General features: G+C 68.0%; 6 protein-coding genes across 11 annotated transcripts; 4 read left to right on the top strand and 2 right to left on the bottom strand.

Annotated features, from left to right (window-relative positions):
- Positions 1–1,762: 1,762 nt before the first annotated feature.
- Positions 1,763–3,237, top strand: GPR142 (G protein-coupled receptor 142). The gene is made up of 2 exons (XM_069032551.1): positions 1,763–2,026; positions 2,384–3,237. The coding sequence occupies exons 1-2, from the start codon at positions 1,894–1,896 to the stop codon at positions 3,235–3,237; spliced, it is 987 nt and encodes a 328-aa protein (XP_068888652.1). The 5' UTR covers positions 1,763–1,893.
- Positions 3,238–4,864: 1,627 nt separating this feature from the next.
- GPRC5C (G protein-coupled receptor class C group 5 member C) lies at positions 4,865–11,193 on the top strand. Of its 5 annotated transcripts, none has more exons than XM_069032341.1 (5): positions 4,865–4,945; positions 8,232–9,252; positions 9,834–9,928; positions 10,139–10,282; positions 10,446–11,193. In XM_069032341.1, the coding sequence occupies exons 2-5, from the start codon at positions 8,241–8,243 to the stop codon at positions 10,476–10,478; spliced, it is 1,284 nt and encodes a 427-aa protein (XP_068888442.1). In that variant the 5' UTR covers positions 4,865–4,945; positions 8,232–8,240; the 3' UTR covers positions 10,479–11,193. The 5 variants fall into 5 exon arrangements, with proteins under 5 accessions (XP_068888442.1, XP_068888441.1, XP_068888443.1 ...); XM_069032340.1 differs by lacking the exon at positions 4,865–4,945 and adding an exon at positions 4,991–5,204; XM_069032342.1 differs by lacking the exon at positions 4,865–4,945 and adding an exon at positions 6,926–7,013.
- Positions 11,194–12,412: 1,219 nt separating this feature from the next.
- CCDC137 (coiled-coil domain containing 137) lies at positions 12,413–15,011 on the bottom strand. The gene is made up of 6 exons (XM_069032345.1): positions 14,653–15,011; positions 14,165–14,292; positions 13,778–13,988; positions 13,394–13,476; positions 13,191–13,270; positions 12,413–13,050 (listed from the first exon to the last, which is right to left on the bottom strand). The coding sequence occupies exons 1-6, from the start codon at positions 14,877–14,879 to the stop codon at positions 12,835–12,837; spliced, it is 945 nt and encodes a 314-aa protein (XP_068888446.1). The 5' UTR covers positions 14,880–15,011; the 3' UTR covers positions 12,413–12,834.
- Positions 15,012–15,043: 32 nt separating this feature from the next.
- Positions 15,044–17,301, top strand: OXLD1 (oxidoreductase like domain containing 1). 2 transcript variants are annotated; one of them, XM_069032348.1, is made up of 3 exons: positions 15,044–15,100; positions 15,750–16,112; positions 17,215–17,301. In XM_069032348.1, the coding sequence occupies exons 1-2, from the start codon at positions 15,056–15,058 to the stop codon at positions 16,086–16,088; spliced, it is 384 nt and encodes a 127-aa protein (XP_068888449.1). In that variant the 5' UTR covers positions 15,044–15,055; the 3' UTR covers positions 16,089–16,112; positions 17,215–17,301. The 2 variants fall into 2 exon arrangements, with proteins under 2 accessions (XP_068888449.1, XP_068888448.1); XM_069032347.1 differs by lacking the exon at positions 17,215–17,301 and having other exon boundaries at positions 15,750–16,868.
- On the top strand, positions 17,224–18,627 carry PDE6G (phosphodiesterase 6G). The gene is made up of 4 exons (XM_069032349.1): positions 17,224–17,311; positions 17,834–18,036; positions 18,112–18,152; positions 18,239–18,627. The coding sequence occupies exons 2-4, from the start codon at positions 17,891–17,893 to the stop codon at positions 18,313–18,315; spliced, it is 264 nt and encodes an 87-aa protein (XP_068888450.1). The 5' UTR covers positions 17,224–17,311; positions 17,834–17,890; the 3' UTR covers positions 18,316–18,627.
- A 12-nt stretch (positions 18,628–18,639) lies between these two features.
- TSPAN10 (tetraspanin 10) lies at positions 18,640–20,318 on the bottom strand. Its single transcript, XM_069032344.1, has 3 exons — positions 20,225–20,318; positions 19,317–19,915; positions 18,640–19,015 (listed from the first exon to the last, which is right to left on the bottom strand). The coding sequence occupies exons 1-3, from the start codon at positions 20,285–20,287 to the stop codon at positions 18,709–18,711; spliced, it is 969 nt and encodes a 322-aa protein (XP_068888445.1). The 5' UTR covers positions 20,288–20,318; the 3' UTR covers positions 18,640–18,708.
- Positions 20,319–20,327: the final 9 nt, after the last annotated feature.

Genomic DNA, 20,327 nt, shown 5'->3' with positions numbered 1-20,327 from the left:
GGGGACGTGGATGGACGGGAGGGACCTCCTGCTGATGAACCGGAGCTAATTTGCAGTTAATTGGCACCCCTCTCCTCCTCCATCCCCCCCTGCATTTCCCTCGGGCTCTGCTCAGGATCTCGCTTGGGTCCCGGCCGGGAGTTCCAGGGTCGGGGAGGTGGGACCCCCGGGATCCCACACACACCTCGGGCATTTCTGGGGGAGCAGATCCATCACTGGGGGTCCCGGAACGGGAGAGATCTGACTGCCCCTCCAACCCCGGCCCCGAAGCCATCAGGTGTCTGTGGTGTCTGGGACAAGGGGAATTTGGGGTGCCCCTGGGGCCAGGGTCAGCCTGGGAGCGGAGTGGTGCCCCGTACCCCCTCCCTGAGCTCAGGACCCGCCTTTGCACCCCGCAATGCCTGATCCCAAGACACCCCCCACAAAGAGCACCCCTCACCTCCTGGTCGCAGGAGCCCCCTGCACCCCACAACCCCGACCCCATGATCCCCCTGCACCCCACAACCCCTGACCCCATGGCCCCCCTGCACCCCACAACCCCGATCCCAGGAGCCCCCTGCACCCCACAACCCCCGACCCCATGATCCCCCTGCACCCCACAACCCCTGACCCCATGGCCCCCCTGCACCCCACAACCCCGATCCCAGGAGCCCCCTGCACCCCACAACCCCTGACCCCATGGCCCCCCTGCACCCCACAACCCCGATCCCAGGAGCCCCCTGCACCCCACAACCCCCGACCCCATGGCCCTCCTGCACCCCACAACCCCCGATCCCAGGAGCCCCCTGCACCCCACAACCCCCGACCCCATGGCCCTCCTGCACCCCACAACCCCCGATCCCAGGAGCCCCCTGCACCCCACAACCCCCGACCCCATGATCCCCCTGCACCCCACAACCGCTGACCCCAGGACCCCCCATCACCCCGCACACCCCCCCCGGCTCCGGGACCCCCCTGCACCCCACGACCTCCGGCCCCGGGGTGACGCTCCCCCCGGGGATGCAAATTTGGGGGGGATTCTGACCAATCAGAACGCAGCGCTCAGCTCCGGCCTCCCCGTCCCCGGGGAACCCCTCTCCGATTGGGTGGGGCCTGGCTCCCCTGAGCCAATCGGAGCGCAGAGTCGGGAGGGGGGTGGAGCCTCCCTGGTTTATGAATGGGCGAGGGCAGCGCGGGCACGATCCGGGCGTGGGGAAGGATGGGCAGGGATGGGGCAGGGATGGAGCAGGGATGGGCAGGGATCGGGCAGGGATGCGGATACGGATACGGATAAGGATAAGGATAAGGATGCGGATACGGGCGGGGACGCGGGTGGGGATGCGGGCAGGGCCGCTGCCAGGCTCCTCCAGCTCCACTGCCTCAGCCTGAGGAGCTGGAAAAGGACCCAGATGGCAGCCTGGAGATGGCCACCCCACATTTGGCACCACTGGGACCCCCCATCGGCACCTTTGGGTCCTCTCTGCCACTACTGGGAGCCGTCTGGTGGCACCCAGCCTGGACTGGGGGCCAGAGCCTCTCTCTGCTGGCGGCTGCCCAAGAACATGGTGTTTTAATCCGTTTTTCTACACAAACGGGGCTGAGGGATAAAGAAGGAGCAGCTCTGGCAGCGGGGACCCTGCTGGGACATGGCACAGGGGGATTGGGGTGCACTGTCTCCCATGGGTGCAGCAGCCCCAGGTCTGCCTACGACAGCACATTTTGGAGCTGCCCATTGTACATGGATGCTACAGGACAAGGGACCTGGGATCCAGCCAAAGTGGGGACACCTGGGTGACAGTCCCTCTCCCCAAGCCCTCAGTGGCATCTCATGGCTGGCCTCCCACCCAGGTTCCATCAGGACCCTCATCCCCCTGGTGCTCCCTGTCTCTCCTTGCAGCCGATCCGTGGGGGAAGATGACGGTCCCAGTGCCCAACAGCACAGCGATGTCGTGGGCACAGCCGGAGCCAGAGCTGGAGCGGTCACCCTGCCTGGTCGGCATCGTCCCCATCGTGTATTACAGCGTCCTGCTGGGGCTGGGGCTGCCAGGTGAGGGGGCTGAGGGGGCAGGGGGGGCTGGGGAGAAAAGTCCTTGGGATGGAGGGTCCCCACCTGCTTCCCCCCAGCCTCAGGTCTGGCCCCAGTGCTCAGCTGTGCTGCCCGGCCCCAGTGCTCAGCTGTGCTGCCCGGCCCCAGGGCAGGTGCCACCGCCACGGGGACAGATGGTATTTGCATTGCTTGGGCTGACACACGGAAGAGATTAATCAGCCCAGCAAATCCCCACGGCACCGGGGTATTTATAGCTCCCCCCAGCCAGGGCCTGGGCACCCTCGGGGTCCTGCGTGCTGCGTGGGGGGGCTGTGAGCCCCCAGCTCTCACCTCCTCCCATCGCTCCCCTCCCTCCAGTGAACATCCTGACTGCCGTGGCCCTGTCCCGCCTGGCCACCAGGACCAAGAAGTCGTCGTACTGGTACCTGCTGGCCCTGACCACCTCCGACATCCTCACCCAGGTCTTCATCATCTTTGTGGGCTTCATCCTGCAGACGGCCATCCTGGCGCGGGCGGTGCCCAGCGCCTTCATCCACACCGTCAACGTGCTGGAGTTCACGGCCAACCACGCCTCCACCTGGGTCACCGTCCTGCTGACCGTGGACCGCTACGTGGCCCTGTGCCACCCGCTGCGCTACCGCACCGTGTCCTACCCACGGCGCACCCGCAAGATCATCGCGGCCGTCTTCGCCGCGGCGCTGGCCACCGGCATCCCCTTCTACTGGTGGCTGGACATGTGGCGTGACGCCGACCCCCCCACGGCGCTGGACACGGTGCTCAAGTGGCTGCACTGCGTCACCATCTACTTCCTGCCCTGCAGCATCTTCCTGGCCACCAACTCCATCATCATCCGCAAGCTGAAGCAGCGGAGGCGCGCGGGGGGCGGCAAGACCACGGCCCTGCTGCTGGCCGTCACCACCGTCTTCATCGTGCTCTGGGCTCCCCGGACCGTCGTCATGATGTGCCACCTCTACGTGGCCTCGGTCAGGAGGGACTGGCGCGTGCACCTGGCCTTGGACATCGCCAACATGGTGGCCATGCTCAACACCTCCCTCAACTTCTTCCTCTACTGCTTCGTCAGCCAGACCTTCCGCCGCACGGTGGGCGAGGTGCTGCGGGGGCACCCCCGGCACGGCCCCTGCCGTGGCAGTGGCCACTTCCCACCCCCGGCCCTGAAACCACTGAAGCTGCTGGGCAGCACCGCGCTCTGAGCCGGGGCAGCGCCCGGCTGGCAGTCCCGCTACCCACCCAGCCCCACGCATCGCACCGGGGCCTGGGGAGACCTTGCCGTGGGGACACCCACCCTCCACGGAGGCAGGGTTAATGCTGGTGGTGGTGGCAGGAGGAGGTGGTTGTGCCCGGACACTCATTTGGGGATATCGTGGTGCCTGCCTGGCAGCAGCAGCCCGGGATGGGCAGCTCAGCCCCGCCCACGCTCAGCCCCTCACGCAGCTCTGGAACTCAGCCAGGGAACTCATCCAGGACGTGCTCCAGCTCAGTGGCACCGAGGGGCTGCCATGGTGAGGGGTGGAGGGCACAAGTGAGCTCCTGTGAGCCCTGACACGGACGTGGTGCCTGCTGGATGCCACTCCATAAACTGCCATGCTGAGACCAAAACTGCCTGGGTCCAGTTCCCTGCGGGCGGCTGGAACGGGGGCACCCTGCACCAGCAGCTCTGGTACAAGGTGTCTCTGTCCTGCCCACCCCCGTGCCTCTGCCCGGCTGCCCGGGGGTGCCAGAGGGAGCACCCCCAGGGTCTGGTGTCCCCGGTAGTGGGGTTTGGACTCTTGGTAAGATCCCAGCTCCTGGCCCCCACCCGTTAATCCCACAGGCAGCAGCAGCCAGGCTGCAGCCCCCCCGCCCCAGCACAAGGGTGCAGCCCCCCGGGCACCCGCGGCAGGGGAGGGGGTCGCGATGCCCCCCCTGCTGCGGGTGCACCCAGTGCTGCCCTCCCAGTTACACCAGTGCCAAACCGCTGTGACACTGGAGGGGCGGCCGAGCCGTGCCAGCCTGTCCCCAGCTGCCAGCAGAGGGCAGGGATGGGACACTGCGGAGCTGGCACTGCCGGGGGCAGGGAGCGGGCACCCCCAGCCCCCCAAACCAGCCCTGCCGCCACCCTAATTCCCCGTAAGGTCCTTAGCATAATCCCCCAAAACCGTCCAGCCTTTCCGCTCGGATTCCCGAGAAGGGGCAGGACAGACCCAGGGGGTGCCCGGGGGGGGGGATCAGGACCTCAGCTGGCTCCTGGCAGGGCACAGAGACACCCCCAAACCGCACCAGACCCCCTGCCCACCCCCGAGCCCTGGCTGTGCCCACACCGGGCGGGGATGGGGCGCAGCCCTTGCCCCCAGGGTGTGGGGCTGACCCACTCACGGACCCACCCTGCCCCCGCAGTCGGGTGGGCAGACCCCGCCGGGGATGTCACCTCATCCCAGGCCGGATCCCTACCGGGGGACAGGGTTAAAGCCCGAGCCGGTGGCGCGGGGGGTACCTGGGAGGTTCTCGCTCCATTAATTCTGGCACGTGAGGAGAGCAGGACCGGGAAGGGATTAGTTATTAACCCGACCGCGGGCAGGGGCTGAGGGGCCGCGGGCCGGGGGGCTCGGCTGCCTCGGGAACCCTCGGCGGGAGCTCCGGGATTGCCACCGGCCCCCCCGATTGCCACCGGCCCCCCTGTGCCAACCGGTGCGTATTTACTTGGCAAAGGAGGTGGAAATGTGCTGACGGCGTCCGCTGGCGCGAGGGGCTCCGCTGGGAACGGCTCCGAGCCCCGGCCGGGGCGGCGGAAGGCTCTGGGAGGGCAGCAGGGACCCTCGGCTCTCGTCTTGCCGAGGGGAGCCGCCGCGGAGACGGGGTTCAGCCAGCCTTGCCACCGTGCCAGCCGTGCCAGCCGCCCGTCCCTGCGGCTCCCCAGGAAAGGTAAGCCTGGAAAAAATGCGCCCGGCGTGCTGATGTTTTCGGATAGAGCCTGGCCAGGGTCCAGGTCCCGGTGCTGAGCCTCATCCCAGCCCCTCAGTGTGGCCTCTGTGCTGGAAGGACCAGTTCTGCCCAGTTCCACCACTGGGATCGCGGTTCCAAGCCCACCCAGAGCACCGGGAGCTGCGATCGGGCTCTGCCCGTGCCGGACGGTCAGGGCCGGGGATCCACCGCCCCGAGAGGAAACCGAGGGCAGCACATGGTGGGCATCAACCCCCAGTGACCCCACAGCCTCTTGGGGTCTTTCTGTAGGACCTATAAAAACCCCAGGAGCAAGCAGTGGGGGCTGGAAACCTGGGCAGGGTCCCTGCGGGAGGGGGGAGCAGAAGACGCCCACAATGGGTGGAACATGAGGGTCTCCATGGGAAGGGGGCTGAAACCGCCGGCCGTGGGGAATGTGGGGGTTCCCAGGGGAAGGGGATGAGGAGCTCACCCGCCAAGGAGGGGGACGCAAAGGCAAACGCTGTGCGGCCACGGGGCAGCCTCGGCGGGACGGACGCCTGCCGGTGGCCCCACGGGGGGTCACGGGGGTCTCGTGCTGAGTCAGCAGCCGGGAAACCCTCCGGCGGAAGGAAGCAGCCGGCGGAGAGGCCGGGCTGCGGTGTGGGGGCGGCAGGACAAGCGGCCTCCGCTCCCGGCACCGCTTATCCAAGGCTGAGCCTTTCCCGGAGCCTGCGCTCCAAACCCCTGGGGAAACTGAGGCACGAGAGCCGCTGCAGAGCCCCTCGCCTGCACTGCCCTGCCCCGTTCGAGGGCAGGGATGATCCAACCCCGAACACCATCCCAAAGCCAAGTGATCTTTAGGAAGAGGGCGGGAGGGTGGCAGTGGCGCAGCTCTGAGCTGGACACGCCGTGGGCTCCGGCGGGTGCCGGTCCTTGTGCCACGGGTGCCGCCGGTTCCGGTGGGAGCCGGTCCTTCCACCGGAGGCTCTGCTGCCCTTTCTCCCCGGATTGTTTTCATCCCGGTCTGGACTGGGGCAGGCCCCGCCGGAGGCACGTTGAACTTTCCTCTGCATCCTTCACCCTCTTGCTTCACCCTCCCGAAATAGCAGTGCCTGCCTGGAAACCTCTCCCAGGACTGGCGGGGCCCCCGGGCTGCCCCAACTCTCCCAGGGCTTTTCCCCATCCCCAGGGATGAATGGGGTGATTGTGGGGTGCCCATCCCAACGCCAGGGTTGCAGCCACCCCCGTCGGAACAGGGACCACTGAGCCGTGTCAGTGCCCTGTGCTGGGGCTGCCCTGGCCTCCAGCCCTCTGCCGAAAGGGCTTTTCTGGGGCTTTTCTGGGGTTTTCTGGGTCCTGCTGCCCTGCCAAGGGCTCCGGCTTTATCCATCAGCTGACATTCCTCCGGGAGGCCCCTCCAGGCCGGTGTATCCTTACACGGTGGGGCCGCCTGTGGAGCCCCACTCCCGGCCCCCCGAGCTCGCCAGAGGTGGAAGATCCCGCGACACAGCTCCCACTGCTCCATCCCTTGTCCCCTGAGGGTCTTTCCTGATGTGCAGCACTCAGCAGGGCCAGGCTGAGACCCCCAGACTCATCACAGTGATGGCCAGGTGGGCTCCCCCCTGCTTAACCCCCCAGTGCAGGGTCTGCTCCCCCCAGCCCCGTCCATGCCCCAGGGCAGCCCCCCCGCTCCGTCCCTTGTCCCCGGAGAGTCTTTCCCGGGGAGCAGCGCTCGGCAGAGCCAGGCTGAAGCCCCCCCAGACTCATCACATTGGTGGCTGAGGCCCCACAGACTCATCAGACTGATGGCCAGGTGGGCTCGGCCCTGCTCCGCCCCCCACCAGCCCCCTCCGTGCCCCGGTGCGGGACCCCCGCCGGTGTGGGACCGCGGTGCCCCCGCCCGGTGCGGCGGGGCAGGTCCCGGCCGGCCCCGATCGCGCTCTCGGGGCTGAGCCGCACCTCGGGGAGGGGCCGGGACTGGCAGGCGCACGGTGCGGCGGCACCGGGGCTGGCTCGGCTCGGCACGGCACGGGGGGAGCGGAGCGCCGGGCACCGGGGGCTGCGGCCGGTGAGCGGGGCTGGGTGGCGGGGGGGGGGGGACACCGGCAACGCCGACAGGAAGAGACCGGGACCGGGACCGAGAGCCGTCCGCCCCCGCAGCTCCTCCGGCCGGAGCGTTGTGGGCGGCTCCGGCGGAGTTTCGGGGCCAGGACCTGGCGGGAGCGCCGGGAAGCACCGGAACGGTGCGGGATGAGGGTGCGGGAGGAGCGGACGGGGGGAACCGGCGGGAGGGGCAGGGGAGCGGGACGGGAGTGCGGCGGGACCGGGCGGGGGATGCAGGAGGAGCAGGGCTGGGGACGCGGGTGCAGCGGCCGGGGGCGCGGGGGAAACCGGGCGGAGCGTGCGGGGGTACCGGGCTGGAGGTGGGGGGGAAACCGGGCTGGGGCACGCGGTGGGAACCGGAGGCGGCGGAGCTGCTGGAACCCGCGGGCACGCGGACTCCGTCCCAGCGTGGGGCCGGGGGGTGCCCGGTTCGGGGTGCCCCTCGGGGGACCGGGGTTCCCGGCCCGGCATCTCCTTGCCGGGGTCTCCTCCTGGTTTCCTCCCCCAGCAGTGAGGCTGCAGCTTCCTCGCTGCCTCCTCTTCCCCGTGCCCACCGTGGGTGGCAGGAATGGGGTGGCAGCGGTGGGGACAGGGACTGGGACCCCCATGCCGTGCCATGCTGTGCCGTGCTGTGCCGTGCCAGGCTGCGGCTGCCTACGTGCCAGCGAGCTGGACACGCGACCTGCACTGGGCCAGCGCCCAGAACCAGCGGAGGGAAGTGGGATGGGAGAAGTGGAAAGAGGAACGTGGTGGCACACAGGGACAAGGCAAGGGGACAGCCCTGCCCCCCAGCATCACCTCTGCCATCTGGTCTGAGCCCACATTTGATGTTCCTGGGAAGCCAGCAGGCACGGTGCTGCTCCTGACACTGGAGGAAGGGATCGGGATGGCCCCAGAGAATTCCCATGTTGGGAGGGATCATATGGGGCACAGAGGGGCTGAGCCCCTCCTCAGCTGCCACCAACCTCCAGCCAAGGATCCGATGGGGACACGTGGCTGCCTGGTCCCACCGGGGGCTCCCTGGCCATGCTGGGTGAGCTCAGCTGTGCCAGCAGAGCAGAGCTCCCCAGGACCCCACTGCTCACCCTGGGATGCACAGTGGGGACCATGGGCAGGGATGCTCTGAGCCGGGAGCTGATCCACATCCCCAGTCCCTGTGCCCTGACCCCACCGTGTCCCGCAGGGTCCCTGGATGCCACGGTGCAGGATGGGCACCACGGCCGTGCTGCTGGCCCTGCTCCCCACGGCCACCACGCAGTCCACGCCGCCCTCGGGCTGCGGCCACGACCTCTCCTCCCTCTACTACAACCTCTGCGACCTCTCGGCGGGCTGGGGCATCGGGGTGGAGGCAGTGGCCAGCCTCGGCGTGGTGACCACCTTCGTGCTCACCATCGTCCTGGTGGCCAGCCTGCCCTTCGTGCAGGACCAGCAGAAGAAGAGCCTGGTGGCCACTCAGGTCTTCTTCCTTCTGGGCACCTTCGGGCTCTTCTGCCTGACCTTCGACTTCATCGTGGGGCAAGATTTCTCCACCTGCACCTCCCGCCGCTTCCTCTTCGGCGTCCTCTTCGGCATCTGCTTCTCCTGCCTGCTGGCGCACGCCGTGGCCCTCAACTTCCTGGCACGGCGCAACCGGGCCCCACGGGGCTGGGTGACGCTGGCGGTGGCCCTGTCCCTCGCCTCGGTCGAGGTCATCATCAACGCCGAGTGGCTCATCATCACGGTGGCGCGGCACGAGGGCGGCCCCCCGGCCCCCTGCCAGCTGGCGGATGCTGACTTCGTCATGGCCCTCATCTATGTCATGGCCCTGCTGGTGGCCGCCTTCAGCACAGCCTGGCCGGCCCTCTGTGGCCACTACGGCCGCTGGCGCAAGCACGGCGCCTTCATCCTGGCCACCACCGGCCTCTCCATGGCCATCTGGCTGGTGTGGACCATCATGTACCTGTATGGGAACCAGCGTGCTGGCCACAAGCCCGGCTGGGATGACCCCACGCTGGCCATTGCACTGGTCTGCAACGCCAGCACCTTCCTCCTGCTCTACATCATCCCCGAGGTGACACACGTGACACGGCGCAGCCCCGAGCAGGCCTTTGAGGATGATGGCTACCCCACACGTGGCGTGGGCTACGAGACCATCCTCAAGGAGCAGAAGTCGCAGAGCATGTTCGTGGAGAACAAGGCCTTCTCCATGGATGAGCCGTCCTTCGGTAGGTGCCAGGGCCCACCAGGGACCCTCTCACCCCATGGCAGGGCTGCCAGTGGGCTCCAAGGACCCTCTTGGGGACCCTGGGGGATGTCCCCACCGGGGATGGCAGCGGTGGGTGGGTGACGAGACGTCTGGCAGTGACCTGCCCGGCACTGGCGCCTGCTGCTGTTGTGGCTTCCGAGAACTGGCCGGGCTGGGCGTACCAGTTTGGGCTGAGCCCCGCAGCCGCAGGGAGCTCCCTCCCCGGCGTGGGGTGCCCGCGGCTCCTGCCCCTCCACCCCGGGCCCACGAGCCCCTGCAATAACACGGGGTGGTGACGGTCCCAACGGGCATCGTGGGCGGCCACGCCAGGTGTCTGCGCCCCATGGGGGAGGGAGGGTCCCCCTGAGCAGCACCTGCACCCGAGAGACCCTACAATAACAAACCATGGCCAGGCAGCTGCGATGCCAACGCTGGGGACAGGAGTGTCCCGCGGGAAAGGCACGGAGCTGCTGAGTCAGCTCGTTAAAGCTGCTAACGAGGCACGGGGAGCCCCAGTGGGGTGGCAGTGGCTCCGTGGTGACTGTCCCCATGTCTTGGCAGCCAAGAAGCCGGTGTCCCCGTACAGCGGCTACAACGGGCAGCTGCTGACCAGCGTGTACCAGCCCACCGAGATGGCTCTGATGCACAAGGGGACGGTGAGTGTGACACCAGGGGTGGCCACATCCTGCCAGGCTTCTGACTGGAGCAACTGGGGTGGGGGACAGGGTGTGGGTGGGGGGCTCCCATGACCCCTGTGTCCCAATGGCTGCTTTAACGGGGTGGGGACCCTCCGAACCTTCCACCCCCGGGACCCCGTGGGGCCGGGGTGCTCCTGGTGCTGGGACACCCCCGTGTCTGTCCCTCAGAGCGAAGGTCCCTATGACGTGATCCTGCCCCGCGCCTCCACCAGCCCCTTGCCCGGCAGCGCCAGCTCCACGCTCCGAGCCGAGGACGCCTTCACGGCACAGGCCCGGCACTCCAGCATCCCCAGGGACACCCGGAGCTGCCAGGTGGGTGAACGGTGCCTGCGGCGGGGGCAAAGTCCGGCCCTGCCATGGCGACGGCTCTGCCCAGCACCCAGAGCCCCCCCCCGCTGGGTCAGGGTACACGTCTCACCTGGTGTGGGTGCCGTGGTCCTGCTGCCACCCCAGTGCCACCCCGCTCTGCCCGCAGGTGCAGTCCCCGTACAGCAGGAACCGGTGGTGAAGCCCCCGTGACGCAGCTCCCACAGCGCCGGCACGGCCGCGGCCCCTCCGTCCCGCTCCCGAGGGCTCACCAGGCCTCGTCCCACCCTGACATGTGAATCCCACCCATGGGATGCCTGGACACCGTCCCAGAGCCAGCGCTCCCACCTGCCCGTCCCACCTGGCCGTGGCACCCGCAAGCCACCAGCTGTGCCCGGACCCCGCATCCCTGCCTCAAGGACTGGCTCCCGTGAGGACACCCCCAGCTGTCACCTCACTGCCTTTGTGACGCACAGACCCCGTCTCCCCCAGGCCATGGACCCTCCGAAGCTGGGGAGCCAGCGGGACCCGGCCCAGGGCACCCTCAGCACCGAGCCCCTGGCTCTGCACTGACCCCCACCAGCCCTGGGGACCCCGAGCCGAGGTGGCCCCATCCCACCGCAGGGCACAAGGGGACACGAAGCTGTCCCCAGCTCTGCCTCCTTCTGTGCCTCTGTTTCCCCACTGCTGGGGGAGGGGGGCTGCTGGGGGTCCAGGGGATCAGTGCCTTGCTGGGGCTGGGGACCGGCCCCCCACAGCTCCGGCCGCCTTCTCGGTGCCTTCCCCCCCTCGGGGCTCGGGGACCCCTGCAGGGAGTGGGGAGGGAGCTGGGCCCCTCGCCCTCCTCGCTGCTTTCTCTGTCAAATTTCCTTTTCCCACTATTTTTCAGGTCACCCCAATAAAGGTGGATTTTCCTATGGTGCTGTCACAGCTGGCCTGTGGTGGGGGGTCCCAGGTTCTCCCAATCCCACCGGCTGCTCCCACTGGCTCAGCCCCATTCCCTCCTTTAGGGGAGTGACAGGGAGCTTGGGAGGGCTCCGGGCAGGGTCCTCGGCACCCCCTCCCCCCCATCTGGGGCCGCTGGGCCGGGATCCCGTGGGCAGATGGGCTGCCGGGCAGGAGGTGGCACAGCACGGAGGACGTGCCAAGGTCGTGGTGGTTTTCCCGCCCGGATTGCCTTCCCCTCCGCAGCCATTCCTCCTCCTCCGGGCAGGAAGCCTGCGGCCAGCAGTGCCATGAATTATTCAGGGCTGGAATGGCTCCGTGGGGGCAGCGGGTGACCTGGTCTCCTTGAGCCGGAGCCGGGATGGCGGCGCTGGGGCTGCCGGTGGGCACGTGTGCCCTGCGCGGTGTCCGCACAAGGGGACCCACAGCGGGAGCGTGGCACTCGCCATGTCCCTGCCGTGCCCTTGGCTGGCACAAGCCCGCGCTCCCGGCTCCGGGGACACGGCCGCGGGAGCCGGGTGTTTGCAGCAGGATGTGGCCGTGCCCCCCGGGCCGTGCTGCGTCACCCGTGTTTACCTGTCACCTGTGTTTACCTGGTGCCGGGTGGCAGCGAGGACATCGCCCAGCAGCACCAGGCACTCGGTGTCCCCAGGGCCGCTGTCACCACAGCGCGCCCTCCCACCCGGCACGCATGGCACAGAGCGTGACCCCCCCCCAGGCACCTCCACCTTCCCGGGGACACGGCGGTCACACCCTGGGGACGGAAAACAAGGCGCAAAGCCTGTCCCGCTCAGGCCTGGCGGGGGACAGCGGAGCGGCTCAGCCGCCGTGCCCGGCCCCTCCGGAAGCGCGGATCCCCCCGGCCCCGCCAGCGCCGGCCGCAGCGCGGGGCGGCCCCGCTCCAACAGGGAACGCTTTGTGCCGGCGCGGGGCCGCGAACAGCGGGGCCTTTGTCCGGCCAGGTGAGGCGGACACGGCTGCGCCGCGCCGGGAGCAGCCCCGGAGCCTCCCCGGAGCCTCCCCGGAGCCGGGGGCTGCCCGGGGGTGGCGCGGGAGCAGCGGCGGGGACGTGGCAGCACAGCCGGCACCGGGGGCACCGTGACCGGGGCCAGGCGGGGACACGGGCAGTGATGCCAAGGGCAGGGCTGCGTGTGGCTGCAGCCCTGGGGCTCAAGCAGCGTCACCAATAGTGACAACAAAGGCAAGTGACACCGTGCAGGTGAGTCCTGTGGGACGCTCCGTGTCCACAGCACTGCCTCACTTTCCTCCCACCGGGCACTGAGCTGGCCAGGCACTGGGGTCTCCTCACGGCTGAGGAATGAGGGTCCTGCCCCCACCAGAGCCCTGCCAGGGCCAGCCCACGGGGACAGCGACGTGCCTGGGACTGCCATCTGCCAGCACAGCAGCGTCCCTAAGGAATCCCTAAGGAACTGGGAGCCCAGACACGCTCACACCACTGGCTCCCACTGGCACTTTTTACTCCAAGCAGGTCCGTGGCACCGCAGGGACCCCACTGCAGCGCTGAGCCGCGGAGTGCGGGGCTGCGGGAAGCCCCAGGGCTCAGCAGTGACACAGGAGCATCAGGGCAATGTCCCCCTTGAGTCCCAGGGCCCTCAGCGTGGGACCCTGTGCCCCCCCTGGGCGCGCTCCCGCTCCAGCTGTTTGCGCCTCTGGATGTCCCTGTAGGCCTGGATGACGCGCGCCCGCTCCTCCTCCAGGATGCGCTGGCGAGCCATCGACATCACTGACATCACCGGGGACACGGGGGACGCGAGGGACGCCTGGCTCTGGCCCAGGCGAGCCGTCAGGAGGAGCTGCTTCCGTCCAGCCTGCGGGCAGAGACGGGGTAGCTGAGAGATGAAGGATGAGACACCAGGACCGCGCTCTGAGGAGCTGTCACCGGCTCACTGAGGCCACCGCTGCCCTCCCAGGTACCCAAGGGGTGGGTAGCATTGTCCCCAGAGCTCACCTGCTTGGCAGGACCCCGTCCCCTGGGCTGTGAGGTGATGGTGGGTGGCTGTGTCACCACTTCTCCAAACGGCACCTTGTCTGCGGGTGAAGCCAGAGCCAGGGTCAGTGGGAGCCCCTTGGGAGGCACCACTCCAGCTCCCCCACCCCTCCATGTGCTGCCCCCCGGGGCTGGGGGTCACTTCAGCGCTGCTCCATCCCCACCTTGGAACAGGCTCTTCTCCAGCATGGCCTCCTTCTTCTCCTCCTTCTTCTTCCGAGCTTTTTCCAGCTTCTTTTTCTGAAACCTGAAGAGCCACGTTATGGCTGGGGCTCAGGGATGGATGGGGAACAAGGAATGAGTCCCTACCCCACAGGACCCCCAGATCCCACAGCTTTTCCTCCAGGAGGGTGAAGCAGGCCTGTGGCTCTGTTCCTAGAGATTCAAGGATGGGATCCATGGGGATGGCCCCACGGAAAAGGGTCCCACAGGCCCCCCACCTGCACCTCCAGCCACTGCCAACGCCAAACCTGCCCTGCAGAACTGGGCAAGGGGACAGGCCACAGGCATGGGCTGGCCCCATCGAGCTCACAAAGCTTTGCTCTCACTGTTTTTTCCTTCTGGACTTCTCTGGAGCTGTCGCCTCCTTCTCAGGCTCCCGCTGGAGCTGGTTCTCCGCGAGGAAGAGGACGCGCTGCACCTCCTGCTCCATGCGGCAGATGTAGGAACGCTCCGACTCCCCCTTGCCCCTCCGGAACCTGGGCGTGGGGATGTCCCCCGGGGCCTTGGGACCCTTGGACTTCGGCTGCTGCTTCTTCTCTAGGAGAGACGGGTGACATTTCTGCAGCGGTGACACCCTGGGCGTCCCTCCAGCTGGCAGAGCACAGGTGGGACATCACTGGAGGGAGGACGATGTCCCATGGCAGGATCCAGCCATGCCATGGGCTCCTGGGCCAGGCCCTTGGCCACCTGCTCAGGCCACCTCTGTGTCCCACCTGCCGCCCGCCTCTTCCCGGGATCTGGGCGCTTCATGGCCTCGCGGCTCCGCATGAGCTCCCGCAGGCGGAACGGGATCTCCTGCTCGTCGGGGTGTTTGGGCTTCATGTTGTCCTTCTTCTCCTTCCTGGGGGAATGAGCACAGCGAGAGCACTCCAGGGAAGCACCAGGACCTGGAGCCAGGGATGCCTGGAGCCGGGCACTGGGACACCGGGACTCAGACACGACGGGACACCGGGATCCGGCACTGAAGGACGCTGGGATTTGGGCACGGGGGGGAAACTGAAACTCAGACATGGCTGGGCACCGGGACCGAGGCATGGGGAGCCATCAGGGTCAGCACGGGGAGACACCGGGACCCGGGTGGAGATCAGGACGCAGCCGCCGAGAACGGGACCCCCGCCAGGGCCCACCCGCGCCCCGAGACCCCGCGTGGGTCCAGGTGCCAAACCGGGAGCGATCCCGATTGGATCCCGCGGGCACTGACCTGCTGCGCAGAGGGACGGCCGGTCCGCGCTCCGATCTCGGTCCCGCTTTCTGTCCCTGTCCTGGTCCCGGTCCCGGTCCTCGGCCCTGTTTCTGTCCCTGTCCCGATCTCTGCCCCTGTTTCGGTCCCGATCCCGGTTTCTGTCGCGGTCCCCGGGCCTGTTTCTGTTTCTGTTTCTGTCCCTGTCCCGGTCCCGGTCCCGGTCCCGGTCCCGGTCCCCGGGCCATGGTTCCGCCACTCCTCACGTGGCCGTTCCGCAGCCACTTCCGGATTGCAGGCCCCGCCCCCGCTCCTTATTGGTCCCTCCTGCCCCTCAACTCCCGCCTTCCTGACTCTGCCGGGCTGCTATTGGCTGGGAGAGCTGTCACTCGGGGAGGGGGCGTGGCCGGGGCGCTGCGGCCGGATGCTGCTGCGGGGGGCGCGGGGGCTGGCGGGGGCGCGCCGGGGGGTGAGCGGGGACAGCGGGGACGGGGGGGACACGGGGGGACACGGGGGGACACAGGGGGACACGGGGTGCTGGGGACAGCGGGGACACCGGGGGACAGGGGGGGACACGGGGGGACACGGGGTGCTGGGGACGGCGGGGACACCGGGGGACACGGGGGGACACGGGGGGACACGGGGTGCTGGGGACGGCGGGGACACGGGGGGACACGGGATGCTGGGGACAGCGGGGACACCGGGGGACAGGGGGGGACACGGGGGGACACGGGGTGGTGGGGACGGCGGGGACACGGGGGAGCCCGCGGGAGGGGCGGGGAGGTGCTGGGCGTGAGATGTGAGCGAGGCCGGGGGGACAAGGGGGTACCGGGGGGTCATGGGGGGGGCTTGGGGGATGTGGGGGAGAGGAGGGTACAGGGAGGGGACGGGGATTGAGGGGAGTTGGGGGAGACAAGGGTGCATGGGGGATGGGGGGCTGAGGGGGGTACAAGGGGGTGTAGGGGATGGGGTGGGGGGCAGGAGTTGGGGGTGCTGGAGAGGGGGTGACAGTGGTGGGAGTGGGGGTACGCTGGGAGCAGGGGGTTCCTGTGGCTGAGCTGGGGGTGCAGCAGTCCCCTCCAGACTGGCATCAGCGCGGGGGTCTTGGTTCCCTGCAGCCCCCAAACAGCCCCAGAGGGGCCACCCCGCGCCCCCACCCCGCGACCACCTGCGGCCTCCGGGAGCACTCGGACACTCCGGGGAGTGACCGTGGGCCAGACACCCCCGATGGCGACAGGGGGGACCCTTCTGCAGCCCCCCCGGTGCCCCCCCCGCCCACCCACTGCTGCGGGACCGGCTGCCCCAACTGCGTCTGGGTGGGATACGTGGAGGAGCTGCTGGAGCGGCACCGGGATGGCGGAGCCCAGGCCTTGGCAGCCGTGGAGCAGCACGTGGAGGATGAGAACATCAAAATGATCCTCAGGATGGAGATCAGGCTGCGCTCCAGGAAGGACTGAGCCTCCCCTGGGCCCCCCAAACTGGTGGGGGACACTCCTGGGGTGGCAGGATCTGGACTTGGGTTATTTATAGTGTTTACTGTGTGCTGAGCACGGGATCCCGGGGGTGTCACGCGAGGTCGGGTCACCTCCCATCTCGGAGGGAGCTGCCCTTGGGGACAGGCGGTGGCTCAGGCCCGTCCTGAGCCCCGGATTTCCCGGGAGCTGGATGCTGTGCCCTCCCCAGCGTGGCAAATCCCTGCCAAGGGCAGGCTGGGGTGGCCCTCCACACCCAGCCCTCCTCCTCCTGTGCTCCCAGCTGGAATTTAAGCACCTTGAGGGGATTTTCAGCACCTTGGCCGTGCCCTGGTGGTGAGGAGGGCTTGGGGGGACAGCGTGTGGCCCCGAGCACGTGGGAAGCAGCAGCCTCCTGTCCAGGACACTGTCTCTGGTGTCACATCCTGCCAGGCTGCTCTCCAAGGCACCTTTTCTTCCTCACTTCCTTCTGCCTCCACCTTAAACTTGTCCCAAACCCCCTCTCCATCCTGGGGGACTCACAGCCAGTGAGACCCACACAGACCCCCCCACATCATCCCGGGACAAGGTCCCCAAGAAGCCACCAAGCCCTCGAGTGTCACTCACTAATGAACCCCAATTAACAGCCAGGCTCTGCTCTCTGCCAGGGAAGTAGGTGGTTCTCCATGGACAGCACTCCTGGATCCCTTTAATCCTATTTGTTGGAGCCCAACTAATTGCAATTAGTGGCAGGCGCTGAAGTTCAATTAAAGTGTGCCGAGATTATTCCGTTTTTAATTGCTTTAGTGCTGGATTAGGGAAGCTTTGGAGCAACTCCGGCCATGGACAGGGGTTGCTGGACCCTCTCCGGCCAGTCAGGACCCCCACCCAGAATGGAGACTGGAATTGGGGTCCCATCACTCCCTCTGGGATCAGGGGACACTGGGGGAATCTCTTTGGGAATGGGGATCCCGCAGGAGAGGAGGGAGGATTCCCCTCACGTGGGATCCAGTGCCCACCCGGCACAGTCAGGACTAATCCTGACACCTCCTCCCCGCCCAGAGCAGGGGAAGGACACCAGATTACCCCCTGGGGAAGAAGGGAGGTCAATAATCCTATTACCCCCGGGCAGGATAAAACTCCCTCCCCGAAAAGCGCCCCAGAGCATCTCCAGGCTGCGGGACAGAGGGAAGCGGACGGAGGGAGCAGCTCTGGAACCGCGGGACCGTGTGAGTCAGGGCTCTCTGGGCTGGGATGGGACACGGGGTTGCTTTGTTGCTCTTTCCTGCATCCAGGAGCAGCTCCCAGGGTTGGATCCTTCTTCCCAGGCCCATGCCCAGCTCTGCAGCGGGGCCGAATCCCTCACACCGCTGCCAGAGCCGGGCTCCTGCTGCAGAATTCCCGCTCCCGGTGCCACGGGCTGTCCTCTGCTCCCCCATCCCAGCCCGGGGTGCCCACCACCCCACAGCTGCCCATCCCGGTACAGCCCCCAGGGCAAGCCATGGGGGGGTCCTGGCAGTGCCCTGAGGGGTCCCCAGGTGTCACATCCACACTGGGGTGGGGGACAGGGGATGAAGGAGCAGCAGCAGCTCTGGGGCCGCCCAGGATGTCCTTCCCTGCCTTCGGGGATTAATGGCTGAGCTGGGCTGAGTCAGCGTTGTGGGAAGGGGGCTCCGCAAAGCTGATCCGGGACTGGGTGGGAACGGGGCCACAGGGGGGAGGCGAAGCTGGTGTCCCCCATTTCCCTCCAGCGGGTGTGAGGAGCTGCAGGGAACGCCGTGAGCCGGGGCTGCCGGCCCCCCACCGCCATGAGCCTGGAGCCCCCCAAGCTGGAGGTCAAATCAGCCACGAGGGTGACCGGGGGTCCCGCCACCCCTCGCAAGGGACCCCCCAAGTTCAAGCAGAGGCAGACGAGGCAGTTCAAGAGCAAACCCCCCAAAAAGGGGGTGCAGGGGTGAGTGGGGAAGGGCCCTGGGATGGGGGGGGGCCTTCCTGGGGGTCAGGCCAGACATCCCCTCTTTCCTTGCAGGTTCGGTGACGACATCCCAGGCATGGAGGGGTTGGGAACAGGTATGGGAGTCCCACCCGCCTTGGCAGTGTGGGGTCAGGGGCTGGGGGGGTCACGCTGCCACAACCTCTGTCCTCTCTCTCCTCAGACATCACTGTCATCTGTCCCTGGGAAGCCTTCAGCCACCTGGAGCTGCACGAGCTGGCTCAGTACGGAATCATTTAGGATTTGGGCAGGCTTACTGTGTAGTGCTGTGTAGGTTGAGGGCCCCCTGCCCATGCTGGGGGGCTCAGCTTAGAAAAATGCTCATTAAACCCAAACGAGCGCAGGAGTCGGTGTTGTGGGCTGAGGGGGGAGGGAAAGCGGCTCCCCACGGCCTGCGGTGGGATGGGCAGGAGGTGGATGGGTTCAGGATTGTGACGAGGTTTATTTGGGGCTGGACCAGCAGCCCAGATGTCCCCAAATCCCCACCCCTCACTCCACAATGTCCCTGCACACCCTCAGCAGCTGCACCGCTGGCGATGGTGGCACGGGCAAGACACAGACGGGTTCAGGATTTTGACAAGGTTTATTTGGGACCAGACCAGCCCCCTGCATATCCCAATCCCCCCGGTGCCCTCACTCCCACACCCTCACAGCCGTGATATCCCTGAGCACCCTGAGTGCCATGAGCGCTCCCACGGCCTCCACCAGCACCAGGGCGGTGGCACCGGCGGCAATGGCCCCGGCCTGGCCCCGCAGCCACGAGCCCAGCGCGGCCCCGCAGCCCCCCAGGTGCACCACGGCCCCGGCCGCCGCCGCCGCCAGCCCCAGCACCCCGAACCCGCACTGGGCGTTGGGCACGGAGCCGTTCTCCAGCGGGTCCTGGCAGCAGGAGGCCGGGACACCGCACGCCTGCGCCCCTGGGGCGCTGCAGTTGAAGTACCTGCGGGATGGACACAGATGTGGGGTCACGCACATTGGGGGTGTGGGGATGGGGGCTCCCACTCCCCCCAGCCACAGAGCTGGACACCAACCATGGGTTCCAGCTCATCCCTCTCTTTTCTGGACCATCCCAGGGCTCACTCACACCACCCCAAATGTGCACCCCCAGCACAGACCCCGCAAGGAACAGGGGGCTCTTCAGCCCTATGGCGAGCATGAGGTCCCACCCCCAACAGAGTTTCCAGCCCCGTGGTGGGGATGGGGTCCCCCAGTACCCCCCCCCCCCCCCAGCCCCGACTCACAGGTTGCTCTCCCAGTCGCGGTAGGACTCGAGGCCGCAGCACTGGAGGCTCCGCTGCACCTCATCCACCAGGAACTGCAGGTCGGGATCCTCCTGGTAGCGCAGGAGGCACAGGAGCAGGAGGTCCCGCAGCACGTCCCGCAGCCGCCGCCGCGCCAGCAGCAGCAGGAGCCCCCCCAGCAGCTCCAGCCCCCCAAAAGCCAGCACAGCACCCAGGAAGAAGCGCAGCAGGCAGGGGCTGGCACGGAAGGTGCCCAGGCAGCCGGCCAGGGACACGGCGCTGGCCGCCAGCCCCGCCAGCACAAACAGCAGCATGGGGTCCGAGCCCAGGGGCACCCCACGCTCCCCCCCGGGCAGGGGGTTCTTGGCCAGCAGCCCCCAGACCCCCACAGCAAGGATCAGCAGCCCCAGCAGGAGGAAGAGGAGGTTCCAGAGGAAGGCCAGGTAGCGCACGCAGTGGCTGAAGGGGCTCACTTTGGGGGGGCCGGGGTACCACACCCCAGGGTCCTGCTCAGCCGAGAGCCTGGGCAGTGAGTGGCCATCGTCGTCAGCATCATCGTCATCAAAGGAGGAGTAGGGCAGCTCCACCAGCCTGGATGCCTGCACGGACAGAGGAGCCATCACAGCCCCCCAGAAATGTTCCACCAGCACACGCACCTCGTCCCACAGCCAGACACTGCCACGGGCTCCTGGAGCCACCCTTTGCTGAGCCCCTCTGCACAGGGAACCCCAAACCCACCCCTGCTCACCACGGGGGTCTGCAGGGGAGCACCCCAAAGACCCTGAGCCTATGGAGACCCTCAGGGATGCGGGATGCAGCACAGATACATGCTGGTACCCAGGGGTCGGGGGCCGTGGGGGGCACGGGTAAGGGGTCCCGTGGGAGAGGAGTGGGGGTCCCGGCGTTACCTGGGGCAGCAGCAGGGTGCCCTCCCCGTGAGGCTGGAACAGGCGGACTCTGCTCAGTGCCATCACCGCTACCTCGTGCCCGGACCCCAGTCACACTCCCATC

Source organism: Aphelocoma coerulescens, chromosome 18 (assembly GCF_041296385.1).
Source record: "Aphelocoma coerulescens isolate FSJ_1873_10779 chromosome 18, UR_Acoe_1.0, whole genome shotgun sequence".
NCBI classification, from domain to species: Eukaryota; Metazoa; Chordata; class Aves; order Passeriformes; family Corvidae; genus Aphelocoma; species Aphelocoma coerulescens.
The sequence above is the reverse complement of the archived record's forward strand: the minus strand, read 5'-3'. Positions and strand labels throughout refer to the sequence as shown.